This window comes from Anomaloglossus baeobatrachus, chromosome 6 (genome assembly GCF_048569485.1).
Source record: "Anomaloglossus baeobatrachus isolate aAnoBae1 chromosome 6, aAnoBae1.hap1, whole genome shotgun sequence".
Taxonomy (NCBI): Eukaryota; Metazoa; Chordata; class Amphibia; order Anura; family Aromobatidae; genus Anomaloglossus; species Anomaloglossus baeobatrachus.
This window is the reverse complement of record NC_134358.1, coordinates 564357195-564375956: the sequence shown is the minus strand read 5'-3', so window position 1 is coordinate 564375956 and position 18762 is coordinate 564357195. Positions and strand designations below refer to the sequence as shown.

Sequence of the window (18762 nt, the reverse complement as noted above, 5' to 3'; positions counted from 1 at the left end):
AGACAATTTATTGGAATTATGAGGTAACTGTGTTATGATATGACCAAAAGTTAATGGGGTTATCCAGAACTCTTTTGAAGTGAGACCCGCTCCTTTGTGTAACTTTTTGGGGAAAAAAAGGTTTCTGAAGCTTTTTGTATTTTTGAGCACCCAAGAAAACATATTGGAATTATAATGTAACTGGGTTATGATATTGCCAAAAGTTAATGGGCTTATCCAAAACTGTTTTTAAGAGAGACCTGCTTCGTATTGTAACTTTTTTGGGAAAAAAAAGTTTCTGTAGCTTTTTGCATTTTTAACACCTGAGACAATATATTGGAATTATGATGTAACTGGACTATGATATCACCAAAAGTTAATGGGGTTATCCCATTTTTAAGAGAGACCCGCTCCTTTGTGTAACGTTTTAGGGAGAAAAATGTTTCTGTAGCTTTCTGCATTTTTGAACACTTGAGACAATTTATTGGAATTATGAGGTAACTGGTTTATGATATCACCAAAAGTTAATGGGCTTATCCAGAACTGTTTTTAAGAGAGTTCTGCTCTGTTTTGTAACTTTTCGGGGTAAATAAAATTTCTGTAGCCTTTTGCATTTTTAAGTACCTGAAACAACATATTGGAATTATGATGTAACTGGGTTATGATATCCCCAAAAGTGATTACTGGGGTTATCCAGGGTTTTTCAAAATTGGGGTTAAAAACAAGAATATAGTCCAAAATAATAAAAGAAAATGTAGCAGTCACCTTGTCAAACCCCTGCCGCTCCAACAGTCCCTCATCGCCCTGCAGTTACGACATCACATGACCATTACTGACGCCATGTATGACGTGACCATTGAGCCTAGTAATTGACTGCATTGGTTTAGTAAAAAATAGACATGATGTCATGAGTCCAGATTGTACAGGGACAATGGGGGAGGCAGCACTAGAGCAATAGGAGTTAGAAATAGAATAATACTTCTCACATTTACCCCAATTTTAAAAAATCCCAGACAACTTTTTTTAGTGGAGCTCAGTTGTTTTCCAATGAATAAGGCTGAGCTGCAATACCACATATAACCTACGAACAAATGTGGCACTGTATTTACACTAAAGTAACAATCTTTTATTGTTTTTATTTACATTTGGTAGAATCCAGTAATCAGATGCATGTTTCATAAGGCAGATATAGTTGACCCTTGGCCAACCATCCATTGACCACCATGACTTTACCGGAGAATACAAGATCTGGCTGAAGTATAGACTATGTTTTTTCTCCATGGGATAGAATGCGAATGAGCTCTCTTCCAGAAGGAGGACAACTGTCTTTCTTCTTCCAGTTATTGGAAGTACTGTAGTTAATGTCTGACCTGTTAATGAGCTTGTGGTGCTTCTTCTGTGTTGGCACTAGTGTGAAGTTATTGGGGTTTGGACTCCCAACGTTTCCGAGAATGAAAAGTTACCACTATGTATTTATGAAAGGTCACATTAATGGTGGACGATGAGATGGAAGTCCCAAAGTGAGGACTTTTATCATTAGTTTTCCTAGATCCCATTGACTTCAGTCCAGCACCATCTCCCAGACTTCCGACCATAACTCCTTCCAGCATATCTGATCGGCAAATCCAGAAAGTCGATAATCAATGTCCTTTGTCGAGTAACAATGTAATTCATATTTGGATATGATCCCAAAAATCCAATTCTCTAATGTTGTCCGCGAGGACGTAGGAAATGCTCCTTGTCCTAACGAGGAACAGAAGCGGCTAATGTCGTACTTGAGAAGACAATGACATCAACCGTGAAGATCGTTTATCAGGACAGAGCTCGGTTGGCTACGGCTGTTAGTGTGATTCGATATCCTGGAGTAAATAGTGCACTGATTACCGGCAGGTCCCATCACGGGCACTTCATGGCGAGTTAAGATAAAACTTTCCGTTACGGTTTTTGTGATTTTCGGTCAAAGGACATCAAAGGGCAGGAAGCCATTGCTCTTTATAAACTGGACTGAGATTTGGTGACTTCTGTAGTTGCTTTTTATGGGGTGACGTGTTTTATATTTTTGTTATAATGGGTAAAAAAAATATAACACAATAGAAGACCACCCAACTCCTGCAGCAAAGCCCCCTCCCACCATACAGCCGAGGTTAGTACTTCTTGTGTCCTTCCTTACCTTTCCTCTTGGTTTTACACATCCTAAAATGAGCGACACAACATGATTTCTGGATACTCTGTCAGAAGATGTTTACGCTATAAGTGCCCACCCAGTGGTTGTATTGGGAAGGGTTTTTCTTTTTTCAGTTTATCTGAGCTGCAATACGTGAAATAGCCCAAAAATAAATAGAGAAGAACGTTTACTAACCAGTGGCGTAACTATAGTACTTGTACTGTACATACTGTAATTGTAACAGGGCCCTCACCAGCATGGTGGTCTGATGTACAAATGTAATAATGTCCTCTGTCCTGTAATAATGTCCCCCATCCTGTAATAATATCGCCTGTCCTGGACCCTTTCTTGTAATAATGTCCCCATCCTGGGCCTTTGCTGTAATAATGTCCCCCTTCGTGGACCCTTTCCAGTGATAATATCCCCATCGTGCAGCCTTGCTTTAATACTGTCCCCCATCCTAGGCCCTTGCTGTTTTAATGTCCCCCATTATGGACCCTTTCCAGTGATAATATCCCCATCCTGGGGTCTTGCTTTAATACTGTCCCCCATCCTAGGCCCTTGCTGTTTTAATATCCCCCATTTTGGACCCTTCCCAGTGATAATATATCCATCCTGGGGACTTACTGTAATACTGTACCCCATCCTGGGCTCCTTCCTATAATAAAGGCCTTTGTCCTGGGCCTTTTCCTGTATTAATATCCTCCATCTTGGTCCCCTTCCAGTAATATTGTTAACATGTTGGCCCCTTCCAGTAATAAAGTCCGCCATCCTGCCCCCTTCATGTAATAATGTGCCCTATCCTGGGCCCTTGCTGTAATAATGTCCCCCATCCTGGGCCCTTTCCTGTAATAAAGGCATCTGTCCTGGGCCCTTTCTTGTATTAAATTCCTCCATCCTGGTCCCCTTCCACTAATATTGTTTTCATGCTAGCCCCTTCCGTAATAATTTGCACCATCCTGGCCCCTCCCTGTAATAATATACCCATCGTGGCCCCTTTCCTGGAATAATGTCAGCTATTCTGGGGCCTTGCTGTAAGAATCTCACACATCCTGGTCCCTTCCTATAAAATTGCTTTCATCCTGGCCCCTTCCTGTAATAATGTCCCCCCATCCTGGGCCCTTCTGGTAATAAAGTTCATCTTTTCTAGTGATAATATCTCCATCCTGGGGCCTTAGTGTAATAATGTCCTCCAACATGGACCCTTTCCAATAATAATGTCCCCATCCTGGGCCCTTTCTGTAGTAATGTTTTCCATCGTGGACCCTTTCTAGTGATAACATCCCCATCCTGAACCATTGCTGTAATAATGTCCTCCATCATTGACTCTTTCAGATGATAATATCCCCATCCTGACCCTTTCTTATAATAATGTCCCTCATCCTGGGTCCTGCTGAAATTATGTCTCCCATCCTGGACCCTTACTATAATAATGACCCCATCCTGGTGTTACAGGTGACAGACAGTCCGGTGGTGTCCGACTATAGAAGGTCACAGCATTTGGCTGCACAAACTGCTCCCTGACCTTCTATCATTCCTACTTGATTTTTATACCTTTCCTTTTACGACCCTGGGACGTTGTTCAGCCTGTCAGCTGCTGTTCATCAGCACTTTCCTTGTCTATATATACTGTCACTTCCTATTCCTCGGTGCTGGTGATATTTGATACATCTTTATCAAGTCTTCAGTGCAAGCAGGCGGCTTGCATGCATCTGGAGAATCTTTCTGGTTGTTGCAGCTTCTCTACCTGAGACAACTAGAGATAAGTTGGTTTTCCCATGTTTGTTATCACTGTGTGTCCTTTAGTGACTAGCGGGGTTGATGAAGAGCTCTTCCTATCTGCTCCCTACCTAGGGCCCAGATCGGGGTCAGCCTAGGGTCAGGTATCCAGCTTGGCGCATAGGTACGAAACCTATCTAGGGTGGTGAGGGAAGCCAGGGCCATCAGTAGGCTTGGTCAGGGGTCAGTCTCCCCCTTACCTAGATACAGGCTTTCCCTTCCCTTTTGCCATTTGCTTGGTACTTTGCTGTACCTAGTGTGACACCTGCGCGCTTCCAGTAATATTGTCGCGGGTGGCGGGGCGCTGCGCTCGCCAACGCTCGGGTCCGGCGCTGCTGCTGCTGCTCGGTGGCTCGAGCGGTGGGCCGGATCCGGGGACTCGAGCGGCGCTCCTCGCCCGTGAGTGAAAAGGGGATTGTTTGTTTGGGGGATTTAGTCTGTGACGCCACCCACGGGTTGTGGTGAAGATGGGCACCACCGCTGCTGGTGACGGGGATCCCGGGAGCGATGGTAGGGAGCAGCTGGGATGTTGTTTTACCACTAGGTGGGTAGGGGTTGGTGGTCCCGGGGCCCGGTGGTGTGACGGGGAGGCAGGGTCGGTGAGGTGCAGGGTTGCAGGGACAGCGCGGCGCGGTGCCGGATGGCGCGGTGCCGGATGGCACGGGTGTACTCACTCAGACAGAAAGTCACAAAGTCTCCGGTAAACCAAACGGCTGGATGGATAGGTCCCGCAGCCGGCTGCTGTGTCTCTCCCCGGACAGGTGATGGCGGCTGTCTTTCCCTGCACCTATGTGTACTGTGTTGACTCCGATGGCTTCCCAACGGTAGCTCGCTCCCCAGTGTAAGGATGCCGGAGGAGCCCGTTTTGCCCACAGGCGCTGGCCCTTGGATCTCTAGCCTGTGGCGGTAGCTGTATATCCTCACGGTGCGGACGGTTGCCTTCTAACGGGTCTTTGGTTGTTAGGAAACCCCTGGGGTTCTGGTCACTATCGGATTTGACCTTTGTCGGCGGCTCCAAGCCTGGTCGGGGTCCGAAGGCCCTGCCTGTGTGTGCTGGCTTCACTTCGCACCCCGGTTCGGTACCGGCGGGCCACCGCCCGACCCCGGTCCTACGGTTCCGCGTTGATCCACCACTCCTGCAGACGGCCACCACCATCTGCCAACCTTGCTGTCAGTGCCTGGGCCACACACCCAGACACCCTTCACTTTACTCCTCTCACTTCAACCTCCAAAACTGAACTACTTCTTTTCCCGCCTCCAGGCCTGTGAACTCCTCAGTGGCTTAGTGGGTGGGGCCAACCGCTTGGCTCCACCCCACCTGGTGTGGACATCAGCTCTGGGGGGAGGCAACAAGGATTTTTGTGTGACTAAAGTAACTGTCTGGGGGTGGGTGTATGTCTTACCTGTGACGACCTGGCTAGTCCAGGGCGCCACAATATTGTCCCCTATCCTGGGCTCTTGTTATAATAGTGTCCTCTGTCCTGTTACCCTCCTCCAGCACATATTAAAAAATGATTCTTCTTACCTGTCCTTGCTTACATCACAGCATCCTCGTCTATCTCTATAGCCAGCACAGGGAAACGGGCAGCGCGTGTCAATGCTGTCAATCACCGCCCGCTATGTGCCTACCGATATAAGTTACTGACTTCTGATTGGCTAGCGGCCTGTACAGTGATTGCAGTACACTCTCTGCACTGCAATACAATTAAGTTGCCCCCCCCCCCCCGGACCATGGGCCTGGTCACCGTTGTAGCGGGTATACCACTGTTACTAAGTCCACAGTTTGTTCTTTTTCCTTATCATCCACCTGTAGAGGGAATATTACATTAGCATCGGCGATTAGTAATATTATGTTTAAGGGATCCTGTGAGAATAGACCGATCAAGCAGCTTTTCCTACTCATGAGGTTCTCAGTGTAAAGGCCGCTTTACACGCAACGACATGGCTAACGAGATGTCGTTGGGGTCACGGAATTCGCGACGCACATCCGGCCTCGTTAGCAACTTCGTTGCGTGTGAAACGCACGAAAGACCGTTAACGATCAAAATTACTCACCTAATCGTTGGTCGTTGACGCGTCGTTCCTTTCCCGATTATCATTGCTGTTGCAGGTTGCAGGTTGTTGGTCGTTCCTGCGGCAGCACACATCGCTATGTGTGACACCACAGGAACGAGGAACCTCACCTTACCTGCGACTGCCCGCAATGAGGAAGGAAGGAGGTGGGCGGGATGTTCGCTCCGCTCATCTCCGCCCCTCCGCTTCTATTGGGCGGCCACTTAGTGACGTCGCTGTGACGCAGCACGAACCTCCCCCTTAGAAAGGAGGCGGTTCGCCAGCCACAGCGACGTCGCTAGGCAGGTAAGTAGTGTGACAGGTCCTAGCGATGTTGTGCGCGACAGTCAGCGATTTGCCCGTGATGCACAACCGACGGGGGGGCGGGTACGCTCGCTAGCGATATCGATATCGCTGTGTGTAAAGTGTCCCTTAGGCCCTCTTCACACATAGGTTTGAAAAAAAGCACGTGTGACACTTTCCGTTTTGACATTTGTGCCTAGGTGTTTATCATCCATGTGCCGTCTGTGTGCCATTCGTGTGACATTTGTGTTACACATACTGGAAAAAAATGCATGACACTAAAATTATTTTTTTTTATGTGTTAAAGAGCTGAAAAGATAGATAGCTAGAAGAGCGATAGAATTTACAGCTATTAACTAAATGAATAAATAACTAAAAGAAAAAAACATCGTGGCATCCCCCCTTTTTTTTATAACCAGCAAAGGTAAAGCAGACAGCTGTGGGCTGGTATTATCAGGCTGTGGAGTCCCATAATTATTTGGCCCTTCGCATCTTAAAAATAGCAGCCCACGACTGCCCTAGAAATGGAACATCCAATAGATGCTCTAATTCTGGCCCTTTGCCAGCTCTTCCCAATTGCCCTGGTGCGGTGGAAATATCAGGGTAATGTTTTTGGGGGTCGATGTCAGCTATGTGATACTTTGCTTACAGGCAATTGCAAGTCACATTGAGCTTCATGAGACCCGGCGCCTCAGAAGAGCGGTGACATCAGTAATGTTACACACTGCTCAAGGTCACAGAGTCACCGGTCACTCTGGGTCATGCTGCGCTGCATGAGACCCAGTGCCTCTGATAAGTGGTAACATTACTGATGTCATTGCTCTTCAGAGGTGTCGAGTCTCATGCAGAGGTTTGTTTTTCAGATATTTTTTCAGATATCCCTTTTGGATTATGAGTTGCATGGTTTTTTTTAATAAAATGGTAAATGAGGGAACATTTTAGTGACGGATTATTGAAATAATTTTTTATTAGGTGTGTGTCTTTTAGTTGGATTACTGGGTCTGTAATGGGGGTGTCTTATAGACCCGTCTCCATTACTACCCCTGGACCTGACTGACATTACACAGCAGACACCCCATGTATTACTTGATTTCCACGGCACCAGGACAATCGGGATGAGCCAGGTAAAGCACCAGAATTAGAGCATCTAATGGATGTGCCAATTTCAGGGCAGCTGCAGGCTGCTATATTTAGGCTGGGAGGGGCCAAATAACCATGGACTTCCCCAGCCTGAGAACACCAGCCGCCAGCTGTCTACTTTACCTTCACTGGTTATCAAGAATAGGGGGGACCCCATGCCATTTTTTTCTTTTAATAATTTATTGGTTAATACCTATAAAATCTGTCCATCATTCATTGCACATCTTTAACACATAAAAATCTTTACTTTCTAGAATACATTTAATTCTAATTATGTTATATGGATGTCATCCGTGTGCCGTGTGTGTTTTTAATGGACACCTTGGCCCTTGTCATCTTTGCTAACGGTGAAAAAACAGACATGATTCCGTGTGGATCACATGGACATATGTGCGGGAACATCAACATAGTGCTTGAAAACATACTGGAAACACGGGCGTGTGAAGGGGGCCTTTACACTGGAATCTATGGAAAAACTCTTCTGCAGGTGTCCAATTCCTCTGCAGCTCCCCCGCAGGAGAATTGAGGTATTACATAGTGTTCAGTTAAATCCCCTGGCTGTCTGTGTATTGTTTAACCATCCGGGGTCCTCCAGCGATTGAGACGATCCTTGTAGCTGATCTCTGGCTTATGGATTGGGACCCTTAACCGGGCAACCTGGGAGTCTTTACAATTTGCCGTTTTCACAACTCTGTACATTCCAGGTTCTATAAATTTGTGTCAGAATGTAAATGCCGAAAAAAAATTAGCAGGTTAAAGAAATATTTTCCTCCACTCCCTTCCATTTTATGCCAATGTTTGTTTTGTTAAAATCCGCCGAGGTTACACGGGCGACACATTACACTGTAGCGGAATGAATATCCGCTCCTGTCCAAGGCTGAAAGGAAAAAAAATGGATCAATTCATAATAGAAAGAAAATAGCATTAATGTGTGCAAAAATATCTGTGCAGTCAGTGAGTGCTCCCTCCTCCCTCCCCAGAATTAAAAAAAACATGCATGCTTATTTTTTTTTTCCAAAAACAGCGCCACACTTGTGTAGAGGATGTGTCTGGTATTGCAAGCAATGGGATATTACAGGCGCTAGGGGCAGAGATACAAGATTGTACTATATGCGCCCCCCTCAGGATATTTTCTTGCAACAGCACTCCGTGTGGTCAAGTCCGGTATTGCAAGTAAAACTTTTAATGAGTTTTACTAGTGGATTTTTATCTATTTTCCATCATTATGAGACACATAAGATCCGGTGACTATCGTTACGGATTATTCATGCCTATGACAGTATTGTTTATCCCCTCCACCCTCCCCCCCCCACCCCGGGCGCTGTGCCACCTCCTGACATGAAGCATCGGAGGATTCAGATCCCGCTCCACGGTAATTAAACACTTCACATCTTCAGTCCTGATTTTATAGTAATTAACCATCAGTTTATTTCAGCCGGTGGTCAATTATAGGATTGTTGCTGCAGATGTGCGCGTACTTCAGCTTATCACCAGGCGGGAGATTATGCCGTCAGATGGGGAATTCATCATCGCTAGGTTCTGGATTTGGTAATTAAGGATTAAACATTATTTGGGGATGCGGAATGGAGAACTAGGCGGATTTGGCTTTTGGACAAAAGAACTGAAATGGCGCCATATCCGACAGGTGTCCACACTTAGATATACAAATTATAACTCTCAAAGTAAAAACATTTTTGCCCCCGTGTCCATTATTATCGGCTTGGGGTCCCCTGTGCCCCCCTTATCCTACCCTTTTTTCCTTTTGTCCTTCGTAGTAGAGTGTTACAGTAATGCATCTACCTCTATGTTACCTTTGAGTCAACTCAGCATCTGGCCTCTTGTGTGGGGCTGAACTGTTCTTAATTAGGCCAGATGTATGGGTCCTATTGTTTTGTTAAATCAAGCGAAGTTAACCATTGTCTCTTCCCAGACTGATTGGAGCCCTATTGTCTGTAAATGCATATTTCCTCAGTCTCTCTGACTGCATAGTTCAGATGAATCTTATGCAGTCGGATTGAACTTGTAACCAATGAGAAAGCAGCGATCTCCACCAATCCTGTAAGAGAAGTAAGAGAACTGAGTGGTATAAAAGGGTCTTGCTTCTGTCACAAGGATTAGACTCTACATGACTCCAGCTGAGGCGTTTTGGTTTCAGCTAAGGGAATCACTGAACGGCTTCACTTAAAAAAGGATTCTACATAATCTCAGCTAAAGAGCTTTAATTCTAACTGAGGAAACACAGGACGTCTTCACTTTGGATATTCTACAGAATTTCAGCTCCAGAGCATCGGTTCCAGCTGAAGGTTCACAGAACTGCTTCCTAAGCTTACCGCTATCTTTTCTCAGTGGGTGCCCACCAAAGGCGAGGTGCTGATGGACTGGAATAGTTGGCCCTTGAAACCCCGAAGTCACAAAGACTCTATTCCTTGGAGAGACAGCAGAAGGGTGAGACTGTGTTCTGTGCAAGGTCTCGCCTCGTGGGGAAAGGATGATTCTGAGAAAGGTCAGAAATCAGCCCAGAACTACACGGGAGAACCTGGTCAATGACCTGAAGAGAGCTGGGACCACTGCCTTAAAGATTACAGTTAGTACACACTACACCGCCATGGATTAAAATCCTGCAGGGTACGCAAGGTCTCCCTGCTTACGCCAGCACATGTCCAGTGTTTGAAGTTCACCAATGACTATCTGGATGATCCAGGGGAGGTGTGAGAGAAGGACATGTGGTCAGATGAGACCAAGATAGAACTTTTTGTTATCAACTCCACTCGCCGTATTTGGAGGAAGGAGAAGGATTAGTACAAACCCAAGAAGACGATCTGTATGGAGGAGTCACCTGAAAGATCTGGAGAAGATCTGTATGGGGGAGTGACCTGAAAGATCTGGAGAAGATATGTATGGAGGAGTCACCTGAAAGATCTGGAGAAGATCTGTATGGAGGAGTCACCTGAAAGATCTGGAGAAGATCTGTATGGGGGAGTGACCTGAAAGATCTGGAGAAGATCTGTATGGAGGAGTGACCTGAAAGATCTGGAGAAGATCTGTATGGAGGAGTGACCTGAAAGATCTGGAGAAGATCTGTATGGGGGAGTGACCTGAAAGATCTGGAGAAGATCTGTATGGAGGAGTGACCTGAAAGATCTGGAGAAGATCTGTATGGAGGAGTGATCTGAAAGATCTGGAGAAGATCTGTATGGGGGAGTGACCTGAAAGATCTGAAGAAGATCTGTATGGGGGAGTGACATGAAAGATCTGGAGAAGATCTGTACGAAAGAGTGACCTGAAAGATCTGGAGAAGATCTGTATGGAGGAGTGACCTGAAAGATCTGGAGAAGATCTGTATGGAGGAGTGACCTGAAAGATCTGGAGAAGATCTGTATGGGGGAGTGACCTGAAAGATCTGGAGAAGATCTGTATGGGGGAGTGACATGAAAGATCTGGAGAAGATCTGTACGAAAGAGTGACCTGAAAGATCTGGAGAAGATCTGTATGGAGGAGTGACCTGAAAGATCTGGAGAAGATCTGTATGGTGGAGCGACCTGAAAGATCTGGAGAAGATGTGTATGGAGGAGTGACCTGAAAGATCTGGAGAAGATCTATATCGAGGAGTCACCTGAAAGATCTGGAGAAGATTTGTACGGAGGAGTGACTTGAAAGATCTGGAGAAGATCTGTATGGAGGAGTGACCTGAAAGATCTGGAGAAGATGTGTATGGAGGAGTGACCTGAAAGATTCTGGAGAAGATCTGTATGGGGGAGTGACCTGAAAGATCTGGAGAAGATCTGTATGGAGGAGTGACCTGAAAGATCTGGAGAAGATCTGTATGGGGGAGTGACCTGAAAGATCTGGAGAAGAGCTGTATGGAGGAGTGACCTGAAAGATCTGGAGAAGATCTGTATGGGGGAGTGACCTGAAAGATCTGGAGAAGATCTGTATGGAGGAGTGACCTGAAAGATCTGGAGAAGAGCTGTATGGAGGAGTGACCTGAAAGATCTGGAGAAGATCTGTATGGGGGAGTGACCTGAAAGATCTGGAGAAGATCTGTATGGAGGAGTGACCTGAAAGATCTGGAGAAGAGCTGTATGGAGGAGTGACCTGAAAGATCTGGAGAAGATCTGTATGGAGGAGTGACCTGAAAGATCTGGAGAAGAGCTGTATGGAGGAGTGACCTGAAAGATCTGGAGAAGAGCTGTATGGAGGAGTGACCTGAAAGATCTGGAGAAGATCTGTATGGGGGAGTGACCTGAAAGATCTGGAGAAGATCTGTATGGAGGAGTGACCTGAAAGATCTGGAGAAGATCTGTATGGAAGAGTGAACTGAAAGATCTGGAGAAGATCTGTATGGAGGAGTGACCTGAAAGATCTGGAGAAGATCTGTATGGAGGAGTGACCTGAAAGATCTGGAGAAGATCTGTATGGGGGAGTGACCTGAAAGATCTGGAGAAGATCTGTATGGGGGAGTGACCTGAAAGATCTGGAGAAGATCTGTATGGGGGAGTGACCTGAAAGAGCTGGAGAAGATCTGTATGGAGGAGTGACCTGAAAGATCTGGAGAAGATCTGTATGGAGGAATCGCCGAAACCCCTGTTGCAGTGTGTGCAAACCTGGTCAAGATCTACCGGAAACATGTGACCTCTGTAACTGCAAACAAAGGTTTCTACCAAATATTAAGTTCTGTTTTTCTATTGTATCAAATACTTATTTCATGCAATAAAATGCAAATTAATGATTTATAAATCCTACAATGGGATTCTCGGGATATTTTTATTCTGTCACAGGTGAAGTTACCTACAATAGAAATCACAGCCCTCTCTATTCTCTGTAGGTGGGAAAACTGCAAAATCAGCAGAAGATCAAATACTTATTTCATGCCATAAAATGCAAATTAATTATTTATAAATCATACAATTCTCTGGATATTTTTATTCTGTCTCAGGTGAAGTTACCTACGATAGAAATCACAGACCCCTCCATTCTGTGTTGGTGGAAAACTGCAAAATCAGCAGAGGATCAAATACTTATTTTCCCCACTGTATACATACACAGTATATCACAAGTGAGTACACCCCTAAGTGACAATGACAATAATGTGAGGGGTGTACTCACTTTTGTGATATACTATATATATATATATATATATATATATATATATATAAATGTTGGCAGGTTTTTGGTAGGACTGGTCTCTGAGAGGTTTTTTTGTTACTTGTGAATATAGATGATGTCGGTGTTGGCGGAGGGTGGAGATTGTGGGTTCAGCAATGTAGGGAAGCAGTCTGTGCCGCCAATACATTATCTCCATAGTCGGAGCTTTTATGCCGTGTCCTTCACAAACACTTCTGCTTCAACGGGTTTTTCGAAAAGAAGAAAAAAATTCTCAATTTTCTATAGTTCAATTTCCCTGTCATTTCCCAGGCAGAGCCGCTATTGTGTTGATGTAATTTTCACACCATTTCTTCTTACGCTTTTCTTTCTTCTGTTTGTTGCAGAGCCCCGGACCAAACTCTGAAGCTTTTGTCAAGCAGATTTTTTTTTATTTCTTCTTTTTATTATTTACTGAGAACAGAACGGAAAATCTCAAGGCAAATCTTCACACGAGATAAACATGGAGATGATTGTCAGACTGTACTTGCTGCTCACCGTGGCTTCCTCACTGGTAGGTGCCGCGCTCTCGCTTTGCTTCTACAGATTTCCAGCTTTGTTGTGTAGGCTGTGACACGGTTAGCAGAGTCATCTCTTTATTGTTATTATTAGTAGGTAGGATCAGCAGAGTCATCGCATTATTGTTATTATTACTGGCTAGCGTCAGCAGAGTCATCGCATTATTTTTATTATTAGTGGGTAGGATCAGCTGGGCCTTCTCATCATTGTTATTATCAGTGGGTAGGGTCAGCAGAGTTATCTCATTATTATTATTATTATTATTATTATCAGTAGGTAGGGTCAGCAGAATTATCTCTTTATTGTTATTACCAGTGGGTAGGGTCAGCAGAGTCATCTCGTTATTGTTATTATTAATGGGTAGGGTCAGCAGAGTCATCTCATTATTGTTATTATCAGTGGATAGGGTCAGCAGAGTCATCTTATTGTCATGATTAGTAGGTAGGATCAACAGAGTAATTTCATTATTTTTTTATTATTAATGGGTAGGGTCAGCAGAGTCATCTTATTATTGTTGTTATTAGTGGCTAGGGTAAGCAGAGTTATTTCTTTATTATTATTAGTGGCTAGGGTCCGTCAGCACAGTTAACTCTTTATTGTTATTATCAATGGGTAGTGTCAGCAGAGTCATCTCATTATTGTCATTATGTCATTATTGGTAGGTAGGGTCAGCAGAGTCATCTCTTTATTGTTATTATTAGTGAATAGGGTCAGCAGAGTTATCTCTTTATTGTTGTTATTATTAGTGAATAGGGTCAGCAGAGTCAAACTCATTATAGTAATTGTTAGTAGGTAGGATCAGCAGAGTCATCTCATTATTGTTATTATTAGTGGGTAGGGTCAGCAGAGTCATCTCATTATTAGTGGAAAGGATAAGCTGGGTCATCTGATAATTGTTATTATTGGTGGTAGGAGCAGCAGAGTCATCTTATTGTTATTATTTGTAGGTAGGGTCAGCCGAGTCATCTCATTATTGTTATTATTAGTGGGAGGGTCAGCAGAGTCATCTCATTATTGATATTATTAGTGGAAAGGATAAGCTGGGTCACCTGATAATTGTTATTATTGGTGGTAGGAGCAGCAGAGTCATCTTATTGTTATTATTTGTAGGTAGGGTCAGCCGAGTCATCTCATTATTGTTATTAGTAGGTAGGATCAGCAGAGTCATCTCATTATTGTTATTATTAGTGGGAGGGTCAGCAGAGTCATCTCATTATTGTTATTATTAGTGGGAGGGTCAGCAGAGTCATCTCATTATTGATATTATTAGTTACAGGGTCAGCAGAGTCATCTCATTATTGATATTATTAGTGGAAAGGATAAGCTGGGTCACCTGATAATTGTTTTTAGTGGTGGGTAGGAGCAGCAGAGTTAAATTATTATTTGTAGGTAGGGTCAGCAGAGGCATCTCATTCTTTTTCTTCTTATTAGTTGGGTCAGCCGGATCATCTCATTGTTTTAGAAGGTGGAGTCAGCAGAGCCATTCCATTAATTTTAGGCTGGTTTCCCACCTCAGTGTTTCATGGTCCATACTTGGACTATGGTCACAGACTGGCCACGAGTCACCTGAACTGAACTCTGCAGCATAGTAAAGCGCCATGGAATTGATGGCGCTATAATAATAAATAATAATAAATAATAATAATAGGCATTTATGAGGCTACTAAGTGCAGCTCAGGAGACCCGTGGCCAGTTTCAGTATCCTGGTCACAGTACGGACGAAGAAACAAAGATGTGTAAAACTGGTCTTAGAGGGTAGGATCAGCAGAGTCTTCTCATAATCAGTAGAGGGCAGGCTCAGCAGTCTCATCTCATTAATTATCATCAGAGGATAGGATCAGCAGAATCATATCATTTACGGATAGGAAATGTTGTTTTACTGCAAGTCCTAAATATGGCAGGATATCAACAAAATACACTTTATGGACTGATAGGTCTCTGTTGGCGGATCGACCATAACCCCCCACTTGGTGGAAGTCACACGTCAAAATAGCAGCTCTCCTGAGTCCCGATACTTTTTTGCAGGGACTGGTAATTTTAATAAACACTAATAAATGATATCTGAGATACATTCTGATTGTAAGATGGAAACCTGTTTTCTGCAGCTTAAATGATTTTTAATTGACCATCCTGGATAGTGAAGACCCCCCCGGTATCCATCCATACTCCCTGCAATAAGAAAGTTGAGCTGCCTGGAGAGCCATCACATTTTTCACTCTGGGTCTAGGAACTAACAGGCAGGTAGCAGTTAAGTATCTTGCTGATTGACAGCTGCCTCCCCTCTGCTTAACTATGGGTAGTTGGTTGTCAATCAACATGACGCAGGCAGCCATCCCTACTACTGAGCACCTAGAAGAAGAGCTGCTGTTTTGACATGGAGCAGCTGAATCGCTAACAGGAGTGGTCAATGACCAATATGAGCCGACGCCGGATAGAACACTCAGGTAGTTGCCTCTGTTAGTAAGTGCCTTCCTGTTAGTTTGTACGTCCTGGGGTCACTTGTGGGGGAGCTCCTCTGTTTAGGCACATCATGGGGTCTTGAAACCTGACATGGCATCCGTCTGCTAATGATTCCAGACAATTTTGCATTCAAAAAGGTCAAATGGCGCTCCTTCCCTTCCGAGCCCTGCCATGCACCCAAACAGTAGATTTCTACCACATATGGAGTATTGGTGTACTCAGGAGAAATTACACAACAAATTGTATGGTGCATTTTTGTGAAAATGAAAAATTTGGGGTTAAAGCAGCATGTTTGTCGCAAAAATGTTATTTTTCATTTTCCCGGCTCAATGTTATAAAATTCTGTAAAGCATCTAGGGGTTCAAGGTGGTCACCAAACATCTAGGTAAATTCCTTGAGGGTTCTAGTTTCCAAAATGGGGTCACTTGTGGGGAGCTCCACTGTTTAGGTACCTCAGGGGTTCTCCAAACCCAACATGGCATCCACTAACAGTTCCAGCCAATTTTGCTTTCAAAAAGTTAAATGGCGCTCCTTCCCTTTCGAGCCCTGCCATGCACCCAAACAGTAGATTTCTACCACAGATGGAGTATTAGAATACTCAAGAGAAGTTACATGACAAATTGTATGCTGCATTTTTTTGCTGTTACCCTTGTGAAAATGAAAAATTTGGGGTTAAAGCAACATTTTTGTGGTAAAAATGTATTTTTTCATTTTCACAGCTCACGGGTTCAAGGTGCTCACTAAACATCTAGATAAATTCCTTGAGGGGTCTAGTTTCCTAAATGGGGTCTCTTGTGGGGGAGCTCCACTGTTTAGGCATATCAGGGACTTTCCAAAGGTGACAGAATGTTATCTGTTCCAGACAATTTTGTGCTCTAAAATTCAAATGGTGCTCCTTTCCTTTCAAACCCTGCTGTGCACCCAAACAGTAAATTTTCACCACATATGAGGTATCAGCGTACTCAGGAGAAATTGCACAACACATTTTAAGGTGCACTTTCTCTTGTTATCCTTCTGAAAATGCAAAATATGGAGTAAAGAAACATTTTTGTTGGAAAAAGTAAATTTTTCATTTTTTTCCTTCCACATTGCTTTAGGTCCTGTGAATCACCTGAAAGGTTAATAAACTTTTTGGATGTGGTTTTGAGCAGTGTGAGGGGTGCAGTTTTCGAATGGTGCCACTTTTGGGTATTTTCTGTCACGTAGGCTCCTCAAAGCCACTTCAAATGTGATGTGGTCCCTAAAAAAAAAATCGGTTTGTAAATTTTTTTGGAAAAATGAGAAATTGCTGATGAACTTTGACCCCTTCTAACTTCCAAAAACAAAAAAAAAAATGTTTCAAAAATTACCTGGTGTAAAGAAGAAATGTGGGAAATGGTATTTAGTAACTGTTGTGTAACATAACTCTGGTTTAAAGGTATAAAAATACAAAATTTGAAAAATTGCAAAATTTATTATTTTTTTCTATATTTTCAGAAATAAACACAAAAAATCATGACTTAAATTTACTACTGTTATGAATTACAATTTGTCACAAAAAAATCATTCTCAGAATCACCGAGATCCATTGAAGCTCCAGAGTTATAACCTCATAAAGTGACACTGCTCAGAATTGCAAAAATTGATCCGGTCAGGAAGGTGAAAATAGGCCGGGGGTGAAGGGGTTAATGGACAATCTTGTTCCTTCTCTCTTGCCTTTCTCAGCCAGAATGAATAATCTCCCCAGGTAAGCAGAGAGTTTAGGTGGATCCCAGGCTCCCCTCCCCCAGATTTGGGACAAAAGCACTTCAGGGGGTGATTAACCTGCAAACAAGACAATGTACACACAAGGAACACACAGAATGGACAGAGCACCACGTCTAAGATACAAACCTACACAAAATTATACACAACCCCCCATATTCCACCATTGTCAAACTCATAAAATAAACTTTTAGAAGCCCGCTAGTTTTGGCAACTCGGATTCTCGTTTGTGTCGGCGGTGTTTGTGTGTCTTGAACACATCGGATTCCAACACTGGAATGTGAAGGAATGTGAACTAATAAAAACAATAAAAAAACAAACCTATCACGTCAGTGAAGATATTTGTACACCTATGTGCTAATTTTTCATACATAATGCTACTCGGCCCGCCATCACGACACAAGATATTGTCAAGCACACTAAAAAGTCGAAAGAGCAAGAAATTCTCCTCTTCCCCCACTAAAAAAAAACGTAAAACTGTGTTACTTTTTTTGTCCCCTTAAGGGCGCCGTTCTGTTAGACCCCATGGATGAAGCAGTTTCACAGTTTTTCACATTGCAACATTTTGAATTGTTTATTCCTTTGTATCCTTGGCTCGTTTTTTTTTTTTAAATTATTTTGCTTAAGAACTTATCCTGGATATAACTAATATCCAAGGGCGGAACGATCGCGGTCACAGGAGTCGCCATTGCGACCGGGTCCGGGGGTTCAAGACGTTCAAGGACGTCAGCCAGCGCTGGCACCACCCCCTCCCCCCTCGAAGATTGCACTTTCAGTTGTATCACAGATGCTGATATTATTGAAAGCAATGATGAGAGAGTGAGCGGCGCGGCCCCTCTCTCATCATTCTCCCGCTGTGTCTGTGCTCTGATGTGTCAGCACAGTGTAGCGCGATGACATCACTACTGTGCGCCTGCTGTACTGAGATGTGCAGAGCGGCAGAACAGCGGACACACTGAGGAAACCAGAGCAGCGGGGGGGGAACGAGGAGGCTGCATTAAACGATATGGGGGCTGTATGCTACTACATGGAGACTGCTTAATGGTATATAGGGGCTGCATAATACTATATGGGGGCTGCATTATACTATATGGAGGAATATTATGGGGGTGCATTATAATACATTGAGGCCTATGGGGAGTATATTATACTATATGGAGGACTATGGGGGTGCATTATAATATCTGGAGGACTATGGGGAGTGTAGTATGCTATACGGAGGACAATGGGGTGTGCATTATACTATATGGAGGACTATGAGGAGTGTATTATAATATCTGGAGGACTATGGGGAGTGCATTATACTATATGGAGGACTATGAGGAGTGTATTATAACATCTGGAGGACTATTGGGAGTGTATTATACTATATGGAGGACTATGGGGAGTGCATTATACTATATGGAGGACTATGGGGAGTGTATTATACTATATGGAGGACTATGGGGAGTGTATTATAATATCTGGAGGACTATGGGGAG

At 43.9% G+C, this 18762-nt stretch overlaps 1 protein-coding gene across 1 annotated transcript in view; it reads left to right on the top strand.

Annotated features, from left to right (window-relative positions):
* The window catches only part of LOC142243644 (pituitary adenylate cyclase-activating polypeptide type I receptor-like), a 275726-nt gene that overhangs the window by 80849 nt on the left and 176115 nt on the right, over positions 1-18762 (top strand). Inside the window, 1 exon segment of the mRNA XM_075315754.1 lies at positions 12907-13073. Coding sequence (XP_075171869.1) covers positions 13023-13073 — 51 coding nt within the window. The 5' untranslated portion in view covers positions 12907-13022.